This window comes from Leucoraja erinacea, chromosome 2, assembly GCF_028641065.1.
Source record: "Leucoraja erinacea ecotype New England chromosome 2, Leri_hhj_1, whole genome shotgun sequence".
Lineage (NCBI taxonomy): Eukaryota > Metazoa > Chordata > Chondrichthyes > Rajiformes > Rajidae > Leucoraja > Leucoraja erinaceus.
In genome coordinates this window covers 7,487,260-7,512,424 of record NC_073378.1, presented here as the reverse complement: position 1 = coordinate 7,512,424, position 25,165 = coordinate 7,487,260, and the positions used below count along the sequence as shown (strand labels likewise).

Genomic DNA, 25,165 nt, shown 5'->3' with positions numbered 1-25,165 from the left:
TTTCACCACCCTTTCTAACTGCAATGCCACTTTCAGGGAACCATGTACGTGTACACTGAGATTCATCTGCTCTGCAACATTTGCCACAGCTCGATTGCTCACAGTGAAGGTCCTGCTCTGCTTCATCTCCCCAAAACGCAAATCATTGATATAGATGGCAAATGGCATGGGCCCAGCACCAATCTCCAAGGGACATAGGCATCCAGTCCAAAAAACCTCTCCACACCACCCTCTGCTTCCTTCCGTGAAGCCAATTCTGTATCCAGTTATCTAGCTCTCTCCCTGGATCCCTTGCAATCCAACCTCCCAGAGCAGCCTACAATGCAGAACTTTAGCAAAGACCTTACAAAGTCTCTGCCCTCTTTTCAACCTTCTTTATTACTTCAAAACGTTTATCTTTGCAGCTGTTCCAGAACAAGGGGTCACAGTTCAAGGATAAGGGGGAAATCTTTTAGGACCGAGATGAGCAAAACATTTTCCACTCAGAGAGTGGTGAATCTGTGGAATTCTCTGCCACAGAAGGTAGTTGAGGCCAGTTCAATGGCTGTATTTAAGAGGGAGTTAAATGTGGCCCTTGTGGCTAAAGGGACCAGGGGGTATGGAGAGAAGGCAGGTACAGGATATTGAGTTGGATGATCAGCCATGATCATATTGAATGGCGGTGTAGGCTCGAAGGGCTGAATGACCTACTCCTGCACCTATTTTCTATGTTTCTATGTTCTTAAATAAAGGCACAACAATAGTCACCCGCCTGTCTTCCGGCACCTTACCGCTACAATTTATTTAGCTTCCCACAACATACTTGGATATATCTGATCAGACCTAGGAGATTTATTTACCTTCATGCTGTATAGTACCCCTTCGGCAGTAATACAGAAGTCCTCAAGACAGCTCCATTAACTATCCCAAGATCTCTAATCTTCATGTACTTCCCCATGGTAAAAACATTTTGCTTATCTCTTGCAGAGAGGTAAAAAAAAACTGATCAAGCTAGTAAGACATAATCTGCCCTGCCCTTCACTGCAACGGGACAATGGATACCCTGAAATCTATCACACTTTTAAAAGCATCCCACTTTCCGGACGTCCCTTTGCCTGCAAACAACCCAGTCCAATCGACATTTGCAAGCTCCTGTCTAATACCATCAAGGTTGGCCTTGGCCCATATTGGAATTTTAACGTAGACAAGCTTGATCCTTATCCATAACTATTTTAAAGCTGCAGAACAAGGGGTCACAGTTTAAGGATAAGGGGAAAATCTTTTACGACCGAGATGAGGAAAACATTTTTCACACAGAGAGTGGTGAATCTCTGGAATTCTCTGCCACAGAAGGTAGTTGAGGCCAGTTCATTGGCTATATTTAAGAGGGAGTTAGATGTGGCCCTTGTGGCTAAAGGGATCAGGGGGTATGGAAACATATGGTGCAGGAGTAGGCCATTCGGCCCTTCGAGCCTGCACCGCCATTCAATATGATCATGGCTGATCATCCAACTCAGTATCCCGTACCTGCCTTCTCTCCATACCCCCTGATCCCCTTAGCCACAAGGGCCACATCTAACTCCCTCTTAAATATAGCCAATGAACTGGCCTCAACTACCCTCTGTGGCAGAGAGTTCCAGAGATTCACCTCTCTCTGTGTGTAAAAAAGTTCTTCTCATCTCAGTTTTAAAGGATTTCCCCCTTATCCTTAAGCTGTGACCCCTTGTCCTGGACTTCTCCAACATCGGGACCAATCTTCCTGCATCTAGCCTGTCCAACCCCTTAAGAATTTTGTAAGTTTCTATAAGATCCCCTCTCAATCTCCTAAATTCTAGAGAGTATATGGAGAGATGGCAGGTACAGGATACTGAGTTGGATGATCAGCCATGATCATATTGAATGGGCCGAAGGGCCTACTCCTGCACCTATTTTCTATGTTTCTAATAGAACCGTTGATCGCTGTTCCCAAAAGACTCACCCACAGACACCAGTGCGGTGCTCAAATCCCTAAACGTGGACCTAGCTTAGCCCTCTCCCTAGTGGGGCCTTCTGCATATTGCCTGAGGAAACTTTCCTGCACACACTTGACAAATCCGCCCCATCTAACCCTTTAGCGCTAATGCAGTCCCAGTCCGTATTGGGAAATTTAAAATCCACAACTGTGACAAGCCTATACACAGGGCTCTCACTTGACTTTTTTTCCCTGTTGCCAGCCGGGCAACCTTGGTAGCTTTTTAGGTTGCCAAATGACGGTTTAGGTGGTCACTTAAGACGGCTTGCATGGCGCGTGCGATAATGTGCTCGGACGAAGTGCGTAGTTACCAGTCGGAATTATGCTCAATGAAGTATTCACATATTATTTCTGCTTCAAATAAAGTCACAAACTAAACCCATTCACCAATCAAGACATGATATATACCACAATGATATGCAGCATCACTTTTTACACGTTGCAATGAATGCAATTTCTATTGGTTCTTTCCACTTCCAAACAGAAATGTGGTTGGATTATTCAGCGTATGATCAACCTCAGTGAGACCAAGCGCAGGCTTGGCGATCGCTTCGCACAACACCTCCACTCAGTTCGCAATGACCAACCTGATCTCCCGGTGGCTCAGCACTTCAACTCCCCCTCCAGCACTTCAACTCCCCCTCCCATTCCGAATCCGACCTTTCTGTCCTAGGCCTCCTCCATGGCCAGAGTGAGGCCCACCGCAAATTGGAGGAGCAGCACCTCATATTTTGCTTGGGTAGTTTACACCCCAGCGGTATGAACATTGGCTTCTCCAGTTTCAGGTAGTTCTTGCTTTCTCCCTCCTTCCCCTCCCATTCCCAGCTCTCCCACAGCCTACACATTCTGTTATCCCACTTTCCTCACCCACTCCCTACACATTAGGGGCAATTTTACAGAGACAAGTTAACCTACAAAGCCAATGCATCTTTGGGATGTGGGAGGAAACCCACACGCTTGCAGGGAGAATGTACAAATTCAACAGACAGTGCCCGAGAACAGGATCGAACACAGATCCCTGGCGTGTGAGGCAACAAGTCCACCAGCTGTGCCACTATATTTTATTTTCTAACACTCAAAAAATTATACGTTGATAACTTTGGTTACTAAAAAAAAATAGAAACTATCCATTTTCAGTCTTAAATCTCTAAGTGACTCTATATCCCCCTTTACAGCTACTGTATGTTTTAATTCAGTTCAAGACTATTGGGACAGTACATTGGCCATAAAGTTGCTGCCTAAATGTGCCAGAGACCCGGAATTGATCCTGAATATGGGTGCTGTCTGGAGTTTTGTTTTCTCGTTTATAACACTGTTTACAGAGTACTATGTTTACATATTCCGTTGTGCTGCTGCAAGTAAGGATATCATGGTTCTAACTGGGACGTGAGAGAATAAAACACTCGTGACTCTTGACTTACGTCGCTGATGTGTGGGATAGAACTAGTGTACGGGTGATCGGTGGTCGGCGTGGACTCGGTGGGCCGAAGGGCCTGTTTCCACGCTGTATCTTTAAATTAAACTAAAAACACTAAAACCAGAGGAAATCTAAAGAAGGGTCTCTACCCGAAACGTCACCCAATTTCTTCTATCCAGAGATGCTGGCTGCTCCATGGAGTTCCCCCGCACAATTAAAGCATGGAATAGTCTTCACCCTACCATAGGCACCCAACCAGACACAACTAAATTTAAGGTTGCTCTTTTTCCCCCAATAACCCTTTTTTGCTTAGAACTTAAGAGTCAAGAGAGTTTTATTGTCATGTGTCCCAGATAGGACAATGAAATTCTTGCTTGCTGCAGCACAACGCAATATATAAACATAAAAGTTCAGTGTATCTATATACTATAGACCATATATATACACACACACAATAAATAAACAGATAAAATGCAATAGGCTGTTATTTTTCAGAGTTTGGTGATGGTGGGTCCACTCCAGTTTAAATTTCATTTTGAATATTTTTGCAGGACCAAGAAGCAAGAGTTACTCCAGGAAGTTACTCCAGCTCCAGGGAGTGATTCTGTGTTGGTTTTCAGCGGTCGCGGTGAGGCGGCGATCGGACAGCAATGGCGGCCAGATCTCCCACAATGGAAAGGGAGGGAGAAAGTGGCCGACATCGACCAGTTGCCGTGGCAGTGAGCACGTGCAGGGCTGCCGATTATGTGCAGGCCGTGGTTGTGCGCATGTGCAGGGGGAGGATGTGCTGGCCGTGGCAGTGCACATGTGCAAGGTGGCCTGCCGTGCCAGCGGATGAGGAGCGAGCGGAGAGCCGAGAGTCTAGACCCGGACACAGATGGCGGGCGGAGACGGACAGTGACAGAGAGAGAGAGAGATAGAGAGGGGGCCCGCTCAGAATTAAACGATAGGTGCTTGCAAAGCCGGGCAAAATGACATGGCTTTTAGGTTGCCCGGCGGGACTGTTGGTTTCCAATGGCACCCGGGCAACCGCTAATTTCGTGCCCTGCTATAATCTTGCAGTAGTCTGCAATCTTAAGGCACATTAGTTCCGTTCATTCCTGTTGACACGGTGATGTTCTGCTTTATATTTCTTAGCTCCATCAACACAGCCTCACTGAACATACTTCAGGTCTGAAGAAGGGTTTCGGCCCAAAACGTTGCACATTTCCTTCGCACCATCCATAGATGCTGCTGCACCCGCTGAGTTTCTCCAGCATTTTTGTGTACCTTCGATTTTGTCTACTTTCGATTTTCCAGCATCTGCAGTTCCTTCTTAAACATGTGGGGAGGGGGAGAGTGCTGGAAAGGGGAAAGCCTTGCAAGTCATTGGGCGAGGGGAGAGGGGAGATTTTGATAGGCAGATGATTGGACAAAGGCTAGAGATGAAAAGACAAAAGATAAGGATAGGTGCACCTGTTGCAATTTTGAACAACAAAGATTATATTGTGAATGCCAACAATCATCCTTTAGATCTAAATTACAAGGATTGTAAACAGATTTTTAAAAAAAATCAAAACAGTTCTTTGTGTGGTCTGTGTGGGAAGGAACTGCAGATGCTAGTTTACACTGAAGATAGACACAAAATGCTGGAGGAACTGCTGCCTGTCCCACCAAGTTACTCTAGCATGTTGTGTCTATCTTCGGTGTATACCAGCATCAGCAGTTCCTTCCTACACATTTTGTCTGTCCCACAGCAAAATCTCCTCAAGGTATGTCTACTCTGAAGAAGTTCTTCACCTCTCTCCGACAGGAGTCCTGCAACACCCTCTCTCGCTGCTCCCCCTGTGATTCCTCCACCTCCAGTACGACCACGTTCATTGTTTTCTTTGATGTCATTTTCACTTTTTGCATTCTCTTTCTACCCATCTGTATCTCAAGTTTCTCTCTCCCCCGACTCTCAGTCTGAAGAAGGGTCTCAACCCGAAACATCACCCATTCCTTCTCTCCAGAGATGCTGCCTGTCGTGCTGCCCTGCGACCCAGCATTTTGTGTCTATCTTTGTGTGGCCTGTTGATTTTATTTAATCGATTAAGACACTGCAAAAGAACTCCATAATCTATCCAAACACTAATCGGCTTGTCCAACTTAGATGATTTTTCAGGCGATGTAATTAAGACGGCTAAAGCACAGTGTACGGCAAGTCTTTTAAAAGAGGGGGGAGAAGGAGGGAGTAGGAGTGGAGGCTACTTTTAAGAAGCCAGAGACACACGGCCGTGAAGATCGGCGGACATTAACATTACCGGTCGGTTATCCTTGGTTCTGATAACGACTGTTTTTTCCCCCAATGAGCCAATGAAATTCACCGGTCAGCTCTGGCTACAACCTCCGAGAACCTTTGACCTCCTGGCAACCCACTCGGACCTCCTGGCGACCCACCTACGGCACGAGAATTCTCTCTACTCTCCATGGCGGCTTCAATTGTAGCCGCTAATGTTTCAACATGTTGAAAAATTTACGGCGACCTTAATGAGGCCGCGACTAGTTCCCAGAATGCGGGAACTCCTCACGACCATGAAGGAGACTCCACGGCAACCACACCCGACCATGTGGTGACCGCATAGTCTCCTGCAGTCGCCTCAAAAGTCACCTAAGTGGGACAAGCCTATTAGGTTCCAGCTTAGGCTCTAAGTTACCACATTCAAAGTCGCTATTTATGGTCTAAGCTGGTCTCTATCATCTATGTACAAATGGCATTCAGTCAAAACAAAATGTGGTTCAGAACTCTTGCTTCTTTTTCTCTCACCCCATTGACTCAAAGCCAGCGTCAGCTGTGATTAATTAAATGCCTATACAGTGCCACACCTTACTGCCAGTAATAGCTATAAAATATGTTCCCCAGTGAAAATTATGAAAAGCATAGCAAGATTATGTATTTGATCAAATTAGTCAACTCCTCTCTCAAGGTGCTGTACAATTAATCTCCACATATCTGCACAGGTCAAGGTTAAATCTAGCAATATCAAACCAGCTTTGAATAACAGGGTTGTGAATTTATACATAGATGTATTAATTGACGGGCTATTGACCTTTGCAATTGCATAAATGGGCTCATTTTCAAGTAAGTCGCAATGAAGTGGAAGGCCAAAAATACGCAGAATTACAAATTGGCATCCAGTGTCGACCTTGGACCAGTTTTAACTTTCCAAGCGAACATTAAAACAGACTCCTTGAACTAATCAGTTCATGTTGGTAACTATGGGCTAAACAAGCAATCCGAATCCCATGAAACTCTCCCCCAATGCCTTTATTCTTCTTTCCTTTAACCGTTTGTTTGATTTGTCCTTAAACCCTGGCATGATAGTTGACATAGTGCCATATCAGGAGGTTGTCACAACGATACTCTTAGGTGTATTTTACTGTTTAGTTTACTTTATTGTCACGTGTTCTGTGAAAGTTATTTTTTATTATGGGCTATCCAGCCAGCAGAAAGACTATACATGATTACAAATCAAGCCGTCCACAGTGTACTGATACAGGATAAAGGGAATAATGTTTAGTGCAAGATAAAGTTCAGTAAAGTCCAATTAAAGATAGTCCGAGGGTGTCCAATGAGGAAGATGGTGGGTCAGGGCCGCTCTCCAGTTGGAGATAGGATGGTTCAGTTGCTTTATAACAGCTGGGGGAAAACTGAATCTGGAGGTACAAATGTTTTCAAATGTCTGAATCTCTTGCCCATTGGGAGAGAGGAGAAAAGAGAGTGTTCAGGGTGAGGCTCGTCCTTGATTATGCTGGGACCTTGCCAAGTCGGTGTGAAGTGTAGATGGAGTCAATGGAAGGGTCACGATGGCCTTGGCTGCAGCCACAACTCTCTGCAATTTCTTGGGGCCTTCATGGAGCCGTTCCCAAAACCATGTTGTGATGCGTCCCGATAAAATGCTTTGTAGGGTGCATCTGTAGAAATTGGTGCGAGTTGTTGGGAGACATGCAGAACTTCCTAAGGCATCTAAGTAAGCAGAGCCGTTGGTGGGCTTTCGTGGACAATGCTTCAATATGGCTGATCCAGGACATTGCTGGAGATATTTACTCCTAGGAACTTAAAGCTTTCAACCATCTCCATATTGACGACATCAATGTATGCGTATCACTTTGTTTCCAGAATTCAATCCCAATCTCCTTTGTCTTACTGGCATTGAGAGAAAGGCTGTTGGCTTTGCACCAGGTTCAGAGGTTCCCATTCTCTGCATGCAGATAGCAGCTATTTTTCTTATATTAATTACTTTTAAAATGTAGTCACTGTTGCAAGTGGCTGTAAAAAGTAATGGTATGTCCCAAGGCCATGGAAGGCCTGATATTTTCCCTCGACTTCAATCATTAACTCCAGTATTCCTCAACCACTTTGTAAATAACGTTTCTCCACCCTATCTTAGACAGTGCGCTCCATAATGTTTGGGACAAAGACCCATCGTTTATTTATTTGCCTCTGTACTCCACAATTTGAGATTCGTAATAGAAAAAAAAAATCACATGTGGTTAAAGTACACATTGTCAGATTTTATTAAAGGCAAGGTCCCCCCCCCCCATTTCCGGGCACCATAATGTTTGGGACACATGGCTTCACAGGCGTTTGTAATTGCGCAGGTGTGTTTAATTGCCTCCTTAATGCAGGTATAAGAGAGCTCTCAGCACCTAGTCTTTCCATCACCTTTGGAAACTTTTATTGCTGGTCATCAACATGAGGACCAAAGTTGTGCCAATGAAAGTCAAAGAAGCCATTATGAGACTGAAAAACAAGAATAAAACTGTTCGAGACATCAGCCAAACCTTAGGCTTACCAAAATCAACAGTTTGGAACATCATTAAGAAGAAAGAGAGCACTGGTGAGCTTACTGATCGCAAGAAGAAACTGCCCAAGATCCAAAACATACCACCTCATCTGTGAAACACAGTGGTGGGGCTGTTATGGCCTGGGCATGTATGGCTGCTGAAGGTACTGGCTCACTTATCTTCATTGATGATACAACTGCTGATGGTAGTAGCATAATGAATTCTGAAGTGTATAGACACATCCTATCTGTTCAAGTTCAAACAAATGCCTCAAAACTCATTGGCCAGCGGTTCATTCTACAGCAAGACAACGATCCCAAACATACTGCTAAAGTAACAGTTTTTTTCAAAGCTAAAAAATTGTCAATTCTTGAGTGGCCAAGTCAATCACCCGATCTGAACCCAATTGAGCATGCCTTTTAGATACTGAAGGGAAAACTGAAGGGGACCAACCCCCCAAAACAAGCATAAGCTAAAGACGGCTGCAATACAGGCCTGGCAGAGCATCACCGGAGAAAACATCCAGCAACTGGTGATGTCCATGAATCACAGACTTCAAGCAGTCATTGCATGCAAAAAATATGCAACAAAATACTAAACATGACTACTTTCATTTACATGGCATTGCTGTGTCCCGAACATTATGGTGCCCTGATATGGAGGGGACTGCTGTAATTTCTACATGGTGGAAAAAAATTACCTTTATTAAAATCTGACAATGTGCACTTTAACCACATGTGATTTTTTTATGTTACAAATCTCAAATTGTGGAGTACAGAAGTAAATAAATAAATGATGGGTCTTTGTCCCAAACATTATGGAGGGCGCTATAACTATGCCCTCTTGTTATCGACTCAAGTTAATCATCGAATAGCTTTTAATCACTTCATTCTATCATTTCTTCTGTTTTCTAAAGTAAGCGCTGATTCTTAAAACTTTTTTTTGGATAATATTTTGGTTGTTGCTGAGACTAGCTTATTAAATGCATTGTGGCGGCTCCTAAGGGTCGTGCCATTATACTGCCGAACCCCTCGGCACAGAAGTGGCGCAGTCCGGAGGCGGTCCTTAGCCGGAGGGTATAAAAGGCAGGGTTTGGGTGCCATCTTCCCCTGGTTTCGTCTTCCCCTGAACCGGGAGGAATTAAAGTAAAGTGCTTCTCAAACTTCAGACTACTTGCCTCATTTTGAGACCCACGCACCACATTGGTGACCCCGACGCTCCATTGGCATCATGATGGAGACAGAATAAAGCCCTACCTCCTCACATGCCAGCCCGACCCTGTCTCTGGACGCGGTCTCCGTGAAACTGCCCAGCTTCTGGACCACACGGCCGCTCATCTGGTTGAGCAGGCGGAGGCACTGTTCAACCTGCGGGGCATCACGGTCGATGCCACCCGCTTCTATTACCTGGTGGGAGCCCTCGACCAGGATGCGGTGGAAGAAGTATCGGACTTCCTCGCAGCCCCCCCGGACAATGATAAATACCTCGGCCCCGAGGGCGTCCCCCCTCACGACTCCCTCCACCTGTCACTCCACCTGTCCTCCCGCCGGTCCCTCGACCTGTCCCTCCACCTACGCCCCCGCAAGCCCCGGGATCTGCTGACTTCCGCACGTGGGCCGGCCGGGTCGTGCGCCCGCCGGTGCGTTTTGTGCCTCTGGTTCTGGGGGGGGGGGGTCCTGTGGCGGCTCCTAAGGGTCGTGCCATTATACTGCCGAACCCCTCGGCACAGGAGTGGTGCAGTCCGGAGGCGGTCCTTAGCCGGAGGGTATAAAAGGCAGGGTTTGGGTGCCATCTTTCCCTGGTTTCGTCTTCCCCTGAACCGGGAGGAATTAAAGTGAAGTGCTTCTCAAACTTCAGACTACTTGCCTCATTTTGAGACCCACGCACTACAGCATAATTTTTATTCATTTTATACACGTTTTGGGCAATTAAAACATAATTATTCAGACCCAACTAAACGGAACTGGGCGGCACTGTGGCACAGCGGGCGAGTTACTGCTTTACAGAGCCAGGGACACAGGTTCGATCCTGACTATGGGTGTTTTTTGTACGGAGTTTGTATGTTCACTCTGTGATGGCGTGGGTTTTCTCTGGGTGCTCCAGTTTCCTCCCACATTTCAAAGTCGTGTAGGTTGGTAGTTTAATTTGCTTCTGTAAATTGTCCCTAGGGTGTAGGATAAAACACGTGTATGGCTGATGGATGTTCGGCACTGACTCAGTGTCTGTTTCCATGCTGTATCTCTAAAACTAAAACTAAATAGCATGGACTTATCCACAACACTTCGAGTGGTCTTTCCCACTCCTCTACAATCAGTCTAAAGAAGGGTGTCGACACAAAAGGTCACCTTTCAATGTCGTCTTGGGATGCTGTCCAACCCGCTGAGTTACTCCAGCACTTTGTGTCTTTTTTTTTGTAAAACAGCATCTACAGTTCCTTGTTTCTACACGTGTACTTCTAGACTCTTCCACCTGTTGCAAACCTGTATGTCGACCTGATCTTTCTGGAATCTAGCATGCCACGATTCCGAATGTAAACTTGCTCAGAAGTGATTTCTCAGCCTTGTTTTCCCAATGAAATAAACTGTCTCCCCTCAGTCCTCAGCAGAAGTCAGTCCTCAGCAGAGGCCTTGCCTTTGTACCCGATATCCACATGTCAATGACTGTCCTGTTCTCAGTTTCAACAACGATTCCTTTATCACAACGGACTGCCTGGATGTCAATGTGAGGAAAGTAATCCAGTAAGTGGCCCTGTCCCACTGTACGAGTTCATTCAAGAGCTCTCCAGAGGTTAAAAAAAGTCAAACTCATGGTAAGCACGGAGAATGAACGTAGCGGGTACGTCGGAGCTCGGGGACGTCTCATAGCAGCTCGTAACGCTAACGGCAGGTCCTCGACAAGACTCGCTAACGGCAGGTAAGCATGGGAAGACTCGTGAAGATTTTTCAACATGTTGAAAAATGTCAACGAGAGCCCCGAGTACCGACTAGTGTCCATTACAGTAAATCTCCGAGTTCGAATCAGGGCAAACTCGGGAGAACTCTTTGAATGAACTCATACAGTGGGACAGGACTTTGAGAAAGAACTGTATAGTCTCAAATTAAAATATGTTTTGTTCTAAAGATACACATGATACCTCACAGCAGGCCCTGCCAAGAAACAGGGTTAACTATTCATTGAATTAAACCATGTTTAAATGCATAGTGGAAACAGTACATTTCTACAATAAATTACTGTTGTATAATTAAATATGTTTTCCATTGTATTGCAGCAAGTCACAGCAGTGAAATGCCACAACCTCATGTTAACGTCATGCGTCTCTTGCTTAAACAAGCATTATCTTTGGCTGTGTTTGTGTTCAGTTTCTTGTCACAGTGTACAGTGAACAGCTTTTGTTGCATGCTAAGCAGTCAGCGGAAAGACAATAGATGATTAAAATCGAGCCATTTGCAGTGTACAGATACATGATAAAGGGAATAACATGAAAAACTGACTGGCAATAATACACACAGTTCAGGGTAGGTGCAATTAAATGCAATTGCTGAAAAAATATTTCCATATTTACAGTATTCAACAAAATTCTTAACCACCTTGCCTGTGCCATCATACATTTATACATTATTCCATACCAATAGTATTCAGGTGAAACACCTTTTCTTCCAATAAAATAATACAAAATGTTTATGTTTATCGTACATTCAGCTTCAAAATTTGAACTGGGAAAAGAATTGATTGATTTGGACCTAATGGCGCTGTCTTCTGTTGAAATGAGACTAGATATTTTTGATGGCACACAAAAATGCTGGAGAAACTCAGCGGGTGCAGCAGCATCTATGGAGCGAAGGAAATGGGCAACGTTTCGGGCCGAAACCCTTAGATATTTTTCACACCTGGAAAGATACATTATTTGTTTTATGTATGGTAAACTCAAAAAACGTGGGTTGCCAGGATATTTGGCGTCAATATATTGGCCGCTAGTATGCAGATGATTGATGGAATATGAGGGAACATGACTAGTAAATGTCACACGGAAAATTAGGGATGAGGGGGATGACATTTATCTGAGAGCTGGCATTGACTTGATGGGCTAACTGATGTCCTTCAGTGTCATATATAAATATGGAGAGCTAAATGCAGAATTTTGCAAGCTCAAAATTGCTGCAGAGTTACATTGTTCATGGTGCTCAAAGTGTTTAGGGAGGAACTGCAGATGCTGGTTTACACCAAAGATAGACACAAAATCTTGATGTCCACCAGGTGGCGCTCAAAATGACCGCCTCGCCAACAGTCTGTCTTGGCCCTTCTCTGTTTTTTTTAATTATTTTAAGTATGTCTTGAATGTTTGTTTTAATGTCTCTTTTATGTGGGGGGGGGGGGGGGGGGGGGGGGGGGGGGGGAAATCGAGGGAAATCCAGTCATTTACCTCGATGGAGATGCGATATTTCTCCGTGTTGCATCTCCGCCCCCCCGCTTTCTTCAACGTGGAGTCGTGCGGCCTTTCCCGGAGCTTCAAGCCGCAGGTGCGGTGCGGAGCCTGGGATCTTTTGCCGAGGATCGCCAGTGTTGGAGCTCCGTCCATGGGGCCTATAGACTATAACGCCATGACGCAGCGGCCAACTCGAGAGCTCCATGCCGCGGAGTGTTCCGATCTGTCACGACGCCGGAGTTTCGATCGTACCGGCGAGAGGGCTTGAACAGCGGACTGTCGGCAACGGCCCCGTTCAAAGGCCCCGACCACAGGTGAACAAAGGAGGAAGGTGACTGAACCTTATTGCCTTCCATCACAGTGAGGAATGTGGATTCCACTGTGGTGGATGTTTATGTTAAACTTTATTTTATGTGCCGTGTGTATTTTTGCTTTTTACTTAGTATGGCTGTATGGTAACTCAAGCTTCACTGTACCTTAATTGGTACGTGACAATTAAATTGAATCTTGAATCTTGAAATGCTTGAATTTCCGGCGGCTGTCACTCTACTCAACAACGTACCTCGGTGACTGCCAATCACCCGGACACTTATTATTATTTATTCAAATCGTTTGCTATGTCGCTCTTCCAGGGAAATGCTAAATGCATTTCGTTGTCTCTGTACTGTACACTGACAATGACAATGACAATTAAAATTGAATCTGAATCTGGAGTAACTCAGCGAGTCAGGCAGCAACTTTGGAGAGAAAGAATGGGCGATGTTTCGGTTCGAGGGTCGGAAGAAGGGTCTTAACCCAAAACGTCACCCATTCCTTCTCTCCAGAGATGCTCCCGGTCCCGTTGAGTTACTCCAGCATTTTGTGCCTATCCTCCATGCCCAAGGTGTTGCACTGGAACAAATATATATGCGTATGCAGCTCGTTCACAGTGCTGGATTTCATTGTGTGGACCATGCTGAGATTGGTCTCTTTGTACTGCTGGGGGGGAAGCCTCATATCCAACGTAAAGGCCAGCTTTGGCACAAGCAATCTGTATGTGACCATTAATGAATTTTGTTAAAGTGACAAACAGGCATAGATCGCATATGTGGAAATGCCATCGTGTGTTGAAGTGTCAACTACACATTTTGAAATTCAATATCATAAATCCATCATCTCAATGAAGGGCCATCAAATGATTGCAAACCATAATTGAATTTCTGGAGTGTTTAAGAAGGAACTGCAGATGCTGGAGAATCGAAGGTTACACAAAAAAGCTGGAGAAACTCAGCGGGTGCAGCAGCATCTATGGAGCGAAGGAAATAGGCAACGTTTCGGGCCGAAACGTTGCCTATTTCCTTCGCTCCATAGATGGTGCTGCACCCGCTGAGTTTCTCCAGCTTTTTTGTGTAACCATTGAATTTCTGGAGCTTGGTATCTTCCACAGCTGTTGCAAGAGAGGGAATTAAAAACAGGTGGGATGTGGGACAAATACAGGACTAGTCCAAAATGACAACGTGGTCGGCATTGACAATGTGGACCGAAGGGTCTGTTTCCCTGCTGTATAACTTTATGATTCAATGACTCAATGATGCACACACATCTAGTACCATTATGTACACAAAGTGTCTACCAGTGTGCTGTGTGGATAGAAAGGACAGCAGGTACCAGTTTTTAAAAAAAGACTCAAAAGTGCTAGAGTAACTCAGCCAGTCAGGCAGCATCTCGGGAGATCATGGATAGGTACATTTTCATAACACCTATCTGTGTTTTCCAGAGAAACTGCCTGACTGGCTGAGTTGCTCCAGCAATTTGTGTCTTTATCAGTAGACCATGCTTTTTTTTACACATAGTAGACTTGTTACAACTCCTATACAACTCTCTCTACTTCAACTTTCTCCATTCAAAATAACTTGTTTTACATAACGTCCGAATAGGTGTGCCAAAATATCACATAGAAACATAGAAAATAGGTGCAGGAGTAGGCCATTCGGCCCTTCGAGCCTGCACCACCATTCAATATGATCATGGCTGATCATCCAACTCAGTATCCTGTACCTGCCTTCTCTCCATACCCCCTGATCCCTTTAGCCACAAGGGCCACATCTAACTCCCTCTTAAATATAGACAATGAACTGGCCTCAACTACCTTCTGTGGCAGAGAATTCCACAGATTCACCACTCTCTGTGTGAAAAATGATTTTCTCATCTCGGTCCTAAAGGATTTCCCCTTTATCCTTAAGCTGTGACCCCTTGTTCTGGAATTCCCCAACATCGGGAACAATCTTCCTGCATCTAGCCTGTCCAACCCCTTAAGAACTTTGTACGTTTCTATAAGATCCCCTCTCAATCTTCTAAATTCTAGCGAGTACAAGCCGAGTCTATCCAGTCTTTCTTCATATGAAAGTCCGGACATCCCAGGAATCAGTCTGGTGAACCTTCTCTGTACTCCCTCTATGGCAAGAATGTCTTTCCTCAGATTCCTCAGATTCCGATTCTTTAATAAAACAAACTCCACCCCCGGTTGAACACAGACCTTCATGTTGCTTAAAATCACAAATAATCCATAAGCAGCTTTGATAAACATAGGCCCTTCAAATGAAAAATGGGAGGGCAGAAAATGAACACAGTCATTTTATGTAACCAGTGTAATATTGCACATCATTATGGCACCAGTAAAGCTGATCCCTTTGACAAAGGTGTGGACCACTTGGTGGAAACCAACACACCACTAATATGCTCCACAGAACACCATTCGAGAAACTAAATGTTGACACGAGAAAGCAATTTAAATGACACCATGATATTTTTTGAAGTCAAGTCGGGTTGATTGTCATATGCACAAGTGCAGGGATATACAGGTACTATGAAAAATCTGCTTGCAGCAGCAACATGGGCAACTCAGACATTAATTCGACATAAACTTCACAACATTTCTCATAGACCTGTGCAAAAATAAACAAGACAAAACTGCAAAAGCATAATCAGAAAAAAAGCTGACAGTAGTGCAAGGGGTGGACCCGAGTGTAGGAAGGAACTGCAGATGCTGGTTTATAACAAAGATAGATACAAAATGTTGGTAACTCAGTGGGTCAAGCAGCATCTCTGGAGAAAAGGAATAAGCGACGTTTCGGCTTGGAACCCTCCTTCACCTAAGATTTCTCCCGAAAGATAACCATAGTGTTCCATTTTTGAGGTGGGATTAGGGTTGTGCAGATTGGTTTAAAAAAAAAAGCACTCTCCAAAGAACGCAACCTATCATAACTTGGTTGGGCAAATGACTGCAAGAAATTGGCTCAGTCCATCATAGTTCAAGTTCAAGTTCACATTTATTTGTCACATGCACCAATTAAGGTACAGTGAAATTTGAGTTACCATGCAGTCAAAAAGAACACAATACATAATAGAATTTAACATAAACATCCACCACAGTGGAATCGATATTCTTCACTGTGATGGAAGGCAATAACGTTCAGTCAATCTTCCTCCTTCGTTCACCGTGGTCAGGGCCATGAACCTTCCGTAGTCGCCGCTACGGACAGCCCGATGTACAAGCCCGCTTGTCGGGGTGATGGAAACTCCGACGTCGGGATGGATCCGTGCTTGGAGTTCCCGAATCGGCCCCTTTCTTACCGGAGACCGTGGCTTCACGATGTTATAGGCTGTGGGCCGGCGCACATCTTCTGGCGATCCCCGGCGAGGGATCCCAGGCTCCGCGATGGAAAAACCACGCCACACCCACGGCTAGAAGCTCCGCAGACCACGGCTTCACGATGTTACAGTCCACAGGCTGTGGGTCGGAGTACATCTCCTGGAGCGCCCCCCGCTCCACGATGTTAAAGACCACGCTATGCCTGCCGCTGAAGCTCTGGGCCAGTCTCTCTCGAGAAAGGCCGCACCAATCCAGTTGTTAGCCCGCGTGAGGGGGCGAAGATGCGACAGAGAAAAGTCGCATCTACGTCGAGGTAAGTGACTGAATACAGTTTCCCCCGATTCCCCCCCACACTAAAACATACATTTAGACTCACTAAAAAACAAATAAAGTCGAAAGGTCGAGCACGCTGCTGGCGGTGCCACCCGATGCCATACAGACCACTATCGACTCCATCTATGTTTCACGCTGCCGAGGGAAAGCAGCCAACACAGTCAAGGACCACTTTCACCCCGATCATATCCTCCTCTTCCATCTCCCAACAGGCAGAACATACAAAGGCATGAAACGTTTATCACCAGTATTCAGTAGTCCGATAATTGCCGGGAAGAAGCTGTTCTGGAATCTGGTGATAAACTATTGTTCTCCCATAAGCACAAGTGTAGTTCTTCCCTGCAATAACTCTATAATTCCCATTAGACCATTCTGCTCTCTGGCATTGTTTTCTTTGCACTACCTGTTGTACCTGTCCATGGCTTGATCGTACTCGGGCCCAGTATGACCTGGTTTATTTGGACAGCACGCAAACAAAGCTCGACATTGTTTCTCGGTACACGTGACAATAGTAAACTAATACCAATATTAATACAAAGAGACTGATACTTGTAAGGAAGTAGCTGTTCCTGAACCTGCCAGTGTCTCCCATTGAAAACATAGACAAAGAATTTTAACTGAAAGAAATGTCAAAGATTGCACTTGGTGTTTTTAAACTTCACTCACGTGGCATCAATACAGGTTACACTATTTTTGTGTTAACCACTTTGTTGCCCTTCTTCATCGGTAAAACTGACCGCACAGCCTGGGAAAGTCATGGGTTTGATTCCAAGTCACAATCTTAAGCTGCCAGTTTGCATTGACATTATATGAGATATTAAATTGTTGCACCAACAACCTCTTAGGACACTATCACAGAGCACTGCATTGAAATGTGAGGAAGATTTTCCCCAAATCAATACTAATATTTATCCCATATCATCCGCTTATCTTTCAATAGAATGCACAAATTGCTGGGGTACATCTCCTACTTTTCAAAACTTTTAATTGGGTACTAGACCAAGTGCAGACCCGTTGGGTCTGCTCCCCCAATGGTGTGATCCCCCAACCCAATATTCCACCATGCATCCGTCTCCTCCAATGGAACTGAACCCGTCCCCAAATGTAAGATTCCAGCACTCCCCTGCCTCCCTCAGCAGTGGATTTAAAAACAAATTCCAATTGCACCTCCCCTGCCTGCTGCAGCAGTTCCAATTGCAATACCAATTGACCCTCCCCCTCCTGTTGAAGCACTTGCTGTGATATTCCATTGAGGTGAAAAGTTCAGAGTGTTCCTGTCTTGCAACTTTGTTTTGAAGTGTGTTGGAAGCTGATAGGAAGGAGTGTATTGGGCATTGTGACATCACACGATGGAAACGAATCAAAAGGAAGAAAGGCAGCTGGCAGCCGGACGGCAGCCACAGAGTTTTACATACTAATAGATAAAATACTTCAGTTGTAAAGCTTTCTCAGGATATTTAAATAGTTCACAAGGAATTAGTTAATCAATAGTGGAACAAGTGAGCAGTTAATTCTTCTCGCCACAAGATCTTCAGGATACAGGGGGATAATTTGGTTAAAGTTGTTGCCTTTAACCCAGACTATGCAGGCACCCAAAACAGAACTTAACAAATACCATGTAAAATTAGGTCTTTAAAAAAGGAAATCTAAATGGACAGGTTATAAGAAGCAGCAGGAAAGGGAGGTGGGTGGGTTTTGAGAGAGAATTCAATAAATTGGAGCCAAATCTGCTGACACAACATAAATGGCTGCAGATAAGGGGTCTGCAGGAGGTAGAATTCCTGGGATGTCAGGACTTTCATATGAAGAAAGACTGGATAGACTCGGCTTGTACTCGCTAGAATTTAGAAGATTGAGAGGGGATCTTATAGAAAATACAAAATTCTTAAGGGGTTGGACAAGCTAGATAGAAACATAGAAATTAGAAGTAGGCCATTCGGCCCTTCGGCCTGCACCGCCATTCAATATATGATCAGAATCATCCAAAATCCCGTAAAAATACCCCCTGATCCCCTTAGCCACAAGGGCCACATCTAACTCCCTCTTAAATATAGCCAATGAACTGGCCTCAAGAGATTCACCCTTCAAGAAAAAAGTTCTTCAGATCTTGTTTTAAAGGATTTCCCCCTTAGTTAAGATGCAGGAAGATTGTTCCCGATGTTGGGGAAGTCCAGAACAAGGGGTCACAGTTTAAGGATAAGGGGAAGTCCTTTATGACCGAGATGAGAAAAACATTTTTCACACAGAGAGTGGTGAATCTCTGGAATTCTCTGCCACAGAAGGTAGTTGAGGCCAGTTCATTGGCTATATTTAAGAGGGAATTAGATGTGGCCCTTGTGGCTAAAGGTATCAGGGAGTATGGAGAGAAGGCAGGTATAGGATACTGAGTTGATCATATCGAATGGTGGAGCTGGCTCGAAGGGCCGAATGGCCTACTCCTGCACCTGTTTTCTATGTTTCTATGCAGGGGGTTGAATGATGAAAAGCAAAGGTCATGAAGTCTTATTGTTTAAAGGGAGGAACAAATACATGAATAATTTGTAAACAAGGGTGGCAACTTTAAATCTTGTGTTGTATTCCTATATCCAATGTTGGATAGGAAACATGAAAACAGGGATCTTAAGTTATGAAACTGACAGCAGTTCTGATTAAAATTGCAATGATGGTCAAAGATTTCAGCAGCAGATGACCCAATGTGGGGATTTCTTGGCTGGCGATCCCAAGGAGGAATCTCAGTGTAAAATACTAGTCTTGCATTGGATTGAATCAGTCTCATACAGGGCAGATGTATAGCTGGTGAACTAACATTGAGCTGGGATTGAAAACATGGTGGGAGGAAATGTTACCTGTTTAATGCCAGATCACAAAGAATTGGGACTTCGGAGCACAGGATGGTGGAAAGGTCGAGTGGTGAGCTAATGCGGGTGTGCTCTGCTCACACCTAGAATCCGGGATTCTGATTTTGCAAGGTAAGGATGTGAAGCAAAAAAACAAGTGGGAACTATTGGCCACCGAGGAAACTGAGCAAGATAAGAAGCCACTAGCGGTAATTAAATGACTATCTGTACAAGCAAGAAATTAAATAGTTTGAACTTAGGTATAGCTTTGTCCAGGTGGGCGATGTCCCAGAGGCGGTCTTGGGATTATGGATTTGGTGGGCGACTACACTTTGAAGAAAAGGATATTGGAGATGGAGTTTGTAGGAAGGAAATGCTGATGGTGGTTTTATACCAAAGATAGACACAAACTGGTGGAGTAACTCAGCGGGTCAGGCAGCATCTCTGAAGTAAAAGAACAGGTGACGTTTTGGGTCAGAATGCTTCTTCAGGCTAAAAGTAGAGGTGGGGGGGGAGGGGGGCAATAAACTGCAGGTGAGAAAAGGCCAGAACAAATCAGGGCTGGTAACGGAACCAGTGGTGCTCCATCAAGGAAGTCCTATCAGGGACACATGACAATAAACTCACATGACATACAGTTGATAGTAGCTGAAAACTGGGAACCAATGTGCAGGCAATCTGTGGAAGCTGGATAATCTGCCGTTTAGTGGCAATATTGTCAAGTGGGCTCAAATTGGCCATTATGGACAAGATGACAAATGGTCTTTACTCAGAGAGTGGTTTCTCTAGAGAGTGGTAGCTGTGTGGAATGAGCTTCCAGTGAAGGTGGTGGAGGCAGGTTCGTTTTTATAATTTAAAAATAAATTGGATAGTTATATGGATGGGAAGGGAATGGAGGGTTATGGTCTGAGCGCAGGTATATGGGACTAGGGGAGATTATGTGTTCGGCATGGACTAGAAGGGTCGAGATGGCCTGTTTCCGTGCTGTAATTGTTATATGGTTATATGGTCTCAGACAAGATGGAGAAGGGTCTCGACCCAAAACATCACCCATTCCTTCTCTCCAGGGATGCTGCATGTCTCGCTGAGTTACTCCAGCTACTTGTGTCTATCTACGGACAAGATGAACTTGGACAAGTTCAATTCCAAGCAGTATCTCTACACTAAGTATGATGAGCAATAGGGAAGACACGATAGGAAGAATGAACTGAGCAGTACAATGCAATAGTTGCTGCAGCTCCATCTTACAAAAGTCAGAGCTATTAGATCCAATCTGATTGTCCCAATCCATCCAAAATTAAAATAAGGTCTTTGAGAATCACATCAGAGAACATGTCCTTGCACAATGCATATAACAAATGATTTGCCAATATAGTTTTTGTTCCACCTGGGAATTATTGTGAGTAATTTATCAGACTCACTCCCTTCCTAATTAAGGCAATTAATAGGGTGGTGGGATAGGGAGTGGTAAATTCAGCTTATTAAGCCATTTTCATCATTTCAATGCGTGAAGCATAACTCAATGCGATTTATCCACTTACATCTATGTACCTTAATATATTCTGTCGAACAAAATTTTTCGCCAACATTAAACCTGAAAATCTCATTTGATCCACAACAGCCAGAGCTTTCAGGGAAACCGTTTTAAATAACCAACACTTTGCCTGAAAACATGTTTATTGAGAGTAGCCTTCTTAATAAAATCGACTCCTCTCTCCGATCAGGCAGAAAATATAGAAGTGTGAAAACGCACACCTTCAGATTCAGGGACAGTTTCTTCCTACTGTTATCAGGCAACTGAATCATCCTACCACAACCAGAGAGCAATGCTGAACTATTATCTACCCTTGGTCACCCTTGGGCTATCCTTGATCGAACTTTGCCGGCTTTACCTTGCACTAAACGTTATTCCCTTGTCATGTATTTTACACTGTAAATGGCTCATAAAAACATAGAAAATAGAAAATAGGTGCAGGAGGCCATTCGGCCCTTCGAGCCAGCACCACCATTCATTGTGATCATGGTTGATCGTCCCCTATCAATAACCCGTGCCTGCCTTCTCCCCATATCCCATGACTCCACTAGCCCCTAGAGCTCCATCTAACTTTCTCTTAAATCCATCCAGTGATTTGGCCTCCACTGCCCTCTGTGGCAGGGAATTCCATAAATTCACAACTCTCTGGGTGAAAAAGTGTTTTCTCACCTCAGTCTTGTATTGCTCGATTGTAATCATGCATTGTCTTTCTGCTGACTGGATAGAACGCAACAAAAGCTTTCACTTTCACTCGGTACACGTGACAATAAACTAAACTGTACTGAACTCCGTCCACATGGAGACAATCTCTCTACTACGCCCATGAAATGTTTACTAAAGAGGGAGAGAAAGCTTTACAATTCATGCAGTCACTCGTCAAAGGGAAGTCGTAATGATCTGACTTACAAAAGGTGATAAAACCCCTCTCCATCTCATTACTTTTATTGTACAATTTGTAGAGTGTGTGAAAATGAGGGCACGTTGATTCATGTTTGAATCTCTCACCCACAGAAAAAAATTGGCCTGATGCAAAATCCACCTGCAAATGTTAAAATGAGGAGGGTGGGGCTGATCAAATGCCAAGAGAAGAGACAGGAGTCTGCAGGTGCTGGAATCCTGAGGGGAAAAAACAGCTGCTGGAGGAACTTAGCAGGTCAGGCAACATCTGTAGTGAGGGATGGAATTGTTACTTTTCAACTTCTTGCAGGGTCCTGACCCGAAATGTTGCTTGTCTATTATCTTCCACAGATGCTGCCTGACCCACAGGGTTCCTCCTGCAGTTTGTGTTTGCAGCCATTAATATTCTTCCCATTTCCGACTAACTATTTCATGTGCTGATTTACATCACCCAGTGCTGCTCTTTTCATACGAAAGGTCACCAGCTCAAATGATAAGGATGCTCTCTGAACTGATTCAGTTCAGTTTTGTTTATTGTCACGTGTACCGAGGTACAGTGAAAAGCATTTTTGTTGGTATGGAGAGAAGGCAGGTACGGGATACTGAGTTGGATGATCAGCCATGATCATATTGAATGGCGGTGCAGGCTCGAAGGGCCGAATGGCCTACTCCTGCACCTAATTTCTATGTTTCTAAGTTGCATTCTGCATCGGAAAGACAATACATGATTACATCAATCCATTTACAGTGTATAGATGATATACCATGATTTACCATGATAAGGGAATAACGTTTAGTGCAAGGTAAAGCCAGCAAAGTCCGGTTAAGGATAGTCCGAGAGACATCAAAGAGGTAGATAGTAGTTCAGCACTGCTCTCTGGTTAGGAACTAAGGAGTATTTTCACCATTTAAAAAATATATTTCAGATTATATTTCAGATCTCCGACTAGACATGTTATGTCCATAGCAATTCCATTGGCCCAGATCAATGTTTAAGTACAGGAAGCAACAGCAGTTGAACTTACTCACGTTTCCCCTACTATACCTGTGGCACTACCATCGCTGTAGTTCCACACTCACATTTGTGTATTATGTAAAACAGCAAGAAATGCTTTTAGCAATAGACTGCAGAAACAAAAAAACACACAATTCTGAAATCAATCCGAGCCACCCACACCCCTTGTCTCCAGCGTGGATCTAATTGCACACCCTCTTGCTAAGAAGCATCTCTAAACTAAACTAAACTAAACTAAACTGAAAATCAGCCTCCTCATATTAGATATTTTGCTTTGTGCTGCAACGGTACTTGAATAACCCGAAATGTTAAACTCAAGGAGTTAAGAAGTAAAAGTACAGCAACATTCAGGACCCACATTACTAGGGAAGGGGAAACAGTGTGTGAGGCGAGTAAACACAAGGATGGTGGGTGGGTGTAAATGTACAAGACAGGGTGCAGGATACTCACAGCGGGTCGGTGGCCGGCGCCTGGCGGGCTGGGCAGGTAGACAGTCAGACGGCGGGACGGTACAGACGGGGTAGATAGACAGACAGTCAGTGGGGCCGGGACAGACAGTCAGTGGGACCGGGACCGGGACAGGCAGACAGTGGGACCGGGACAGGCAGACAGTCTGTGGGGCCGGGACAGGCAGTCAGTGGGACCGGGACCGGGACAGGCAGACAGTGGGACCGGGACAGGCAGACAGTGGGGCAGGCAGACAGTGGGGCCGGGACAGGCAGACAGTGGGGCCGGGACAGGCAGACAGTGGGACCGGGACAGGCAGACAGTCAGTGGGGCCGGGACAGGCAGACAGTCAGTGGGACAGTAGCGAGTAGCGAGTCCCAGCACCAGGGGGCGGGCCCTGCTCACCTCCCCGCCGCCTCCCATTGGCCGCAGCCTCGGCTCCTGTTCCCGGAACTCCGGCGCTCATTGGTCGAGGCGGCCGTCAATCCGCGCCGGCAATTGATACAAGTCACTGCCCTTACATGGGGGCTGCCCGGAGTGACAGGGGGAGGGGAAAGGAGGGGGGAGAGGGGGGGAGAGGGGGAGAGAGGAGAGGGAGAGGAGGGGGGAGGGGAAGGGGGGAGGAGAGGGGGAGAGAGAGGGGAGAGGGGGGGGGAGAGGAGAGGAGGGGAGAGGGGGGGAGGGGGGAGGAGAGAGGAGAGGGGGAGGAGGGGGGGGGAGGGGAGGGGGGAGAGGAGAGGGTAGAGGAGAGGAGAGAGAGGAGAGGAGAAGGGAGAGGAGAAAGGAGGGGAGAGAGGAGGGGAGAGGGGAGAGAGGAGAGGGGAGAAGGAGGGAGGGGGGAGAGGGGAGGGAGAAAGAGGAGGGGGGGGGAGAGGGGAGGGGGAAGAGGAGAGGGGGAGGGGGGAGAGAGAGGAGGGGAGAGGGAGAGGGGGAGGGGGAGGAGGAGAGAGGGGGGGAGGAGAGCGAGAGGGGAGAGGGGGGGGGAGAGGGGGGGGGAGAGGAGAGGGGGGAGAGGAGAGAGGAGAGGGGAGGGGAGGAATGAGGAGAGGAGAGGAGAGAGAGAGGAGAGGAGAGGGGAGGGGAGGGAGGGGCTGGAGTAAAGAGGGGGACAGGCGGGATCTGAGAGAAGGGATGGAGGAGAGGGGGGATCCTTCCACACGAATAGGGGGAGAGGGAGGAGAGGAAGAGGGGGGAGAAAAGAGGGGGATTTTCTCCAGAGATATTACCTGACCCACTGAGATACAGAGAGGGGAGAGGAGAGGTCAATCTGAGAGGGGGGAGAGGGGGAGAGAGAGACAGCCTTGTAGTGCCCGCTCTGAGCAGGCTGAGAGGAGAGGGGAGAGGAGGGGGGAGGGGTATAACTGGAGGGGGGGGGAGAGGAGAGGGGGAGGGGGGAAAGGGGAAAGAGAGGGGTGCAGAGAGGGGAGAGGAGAGGGGGAGGGGAGAGGAGAGGGGGGAGGGGAAGAGAGTTAGAGGAGGAGGGGGGAGAGGAGAGGGAGAGAGGAGGGGGAGAGGAGAGGGGAGAGGAGGGGGAGAGGAGGGGGAGAGGGGAGAGGAGGGGGAGAGGGGGGATGTTAGGGGAGTCCAGGGGAGGGGTCACAGAGGGGGATAGGGGGGATATGAGGGAAACAGGGGAGAGGAGAGGGGGGAGAGGAGAGGGGAGAGGGGGGAGAGGAGGGGGGGAGCGGGGGCCGCAGAGGGGAGTTGAGGAGAGGGGGAGGGGAAAGAGGAGGAGGGGGAAAGGAGACGGGGCGAGGAGGGGATCAGGGGGTATGGAGAGGAGGGGGGAGGAGAGGGAGGGGAGGGGAGAGGGGGAGGGGGAGATTGAATGGGGA

General features: G+C 46.1%; 2 protein-coding genes across 3 annotated transcripts in view; one reads left to right on the top strand and one right to left on the bottom strand.

The window, feature by feature from the left end:
* The window catches only part of LOC129706878 (tubulin polymerization-promoting protein), a 62,534-nt gene extending 39,085 nt beyond the window's left edge, over positions 1–23,449 (bottom strand). For both annotated transcript variants that reach the window (XM_055651490.1, XM_055651498.1), the window contains exon 1: positions 23,334–23,449. The gene's annotated coding sequence lies outside the window, so the exon portion shown is untranslated. The remainder of the gene's footprint in view (positions 1–23,333) is intronic.
* LOC129716319 (uncharacterized) lies at positions 15,221–24,908 on the top strand. The gene is given in 6 exon segments (XM_055666191.1): positions 15,221–15,314; positions 19,546–19,646; positions 23,938–24,070; positions 24,151–24,413; positions 24,772–24,856; positions 24,859–24,908. Coding segments are annotated over 6 exon segments (726 nt in total).
* The last annotated feature ends 257 nt before the right edge of the window (positions 24,909–25,165 follow it).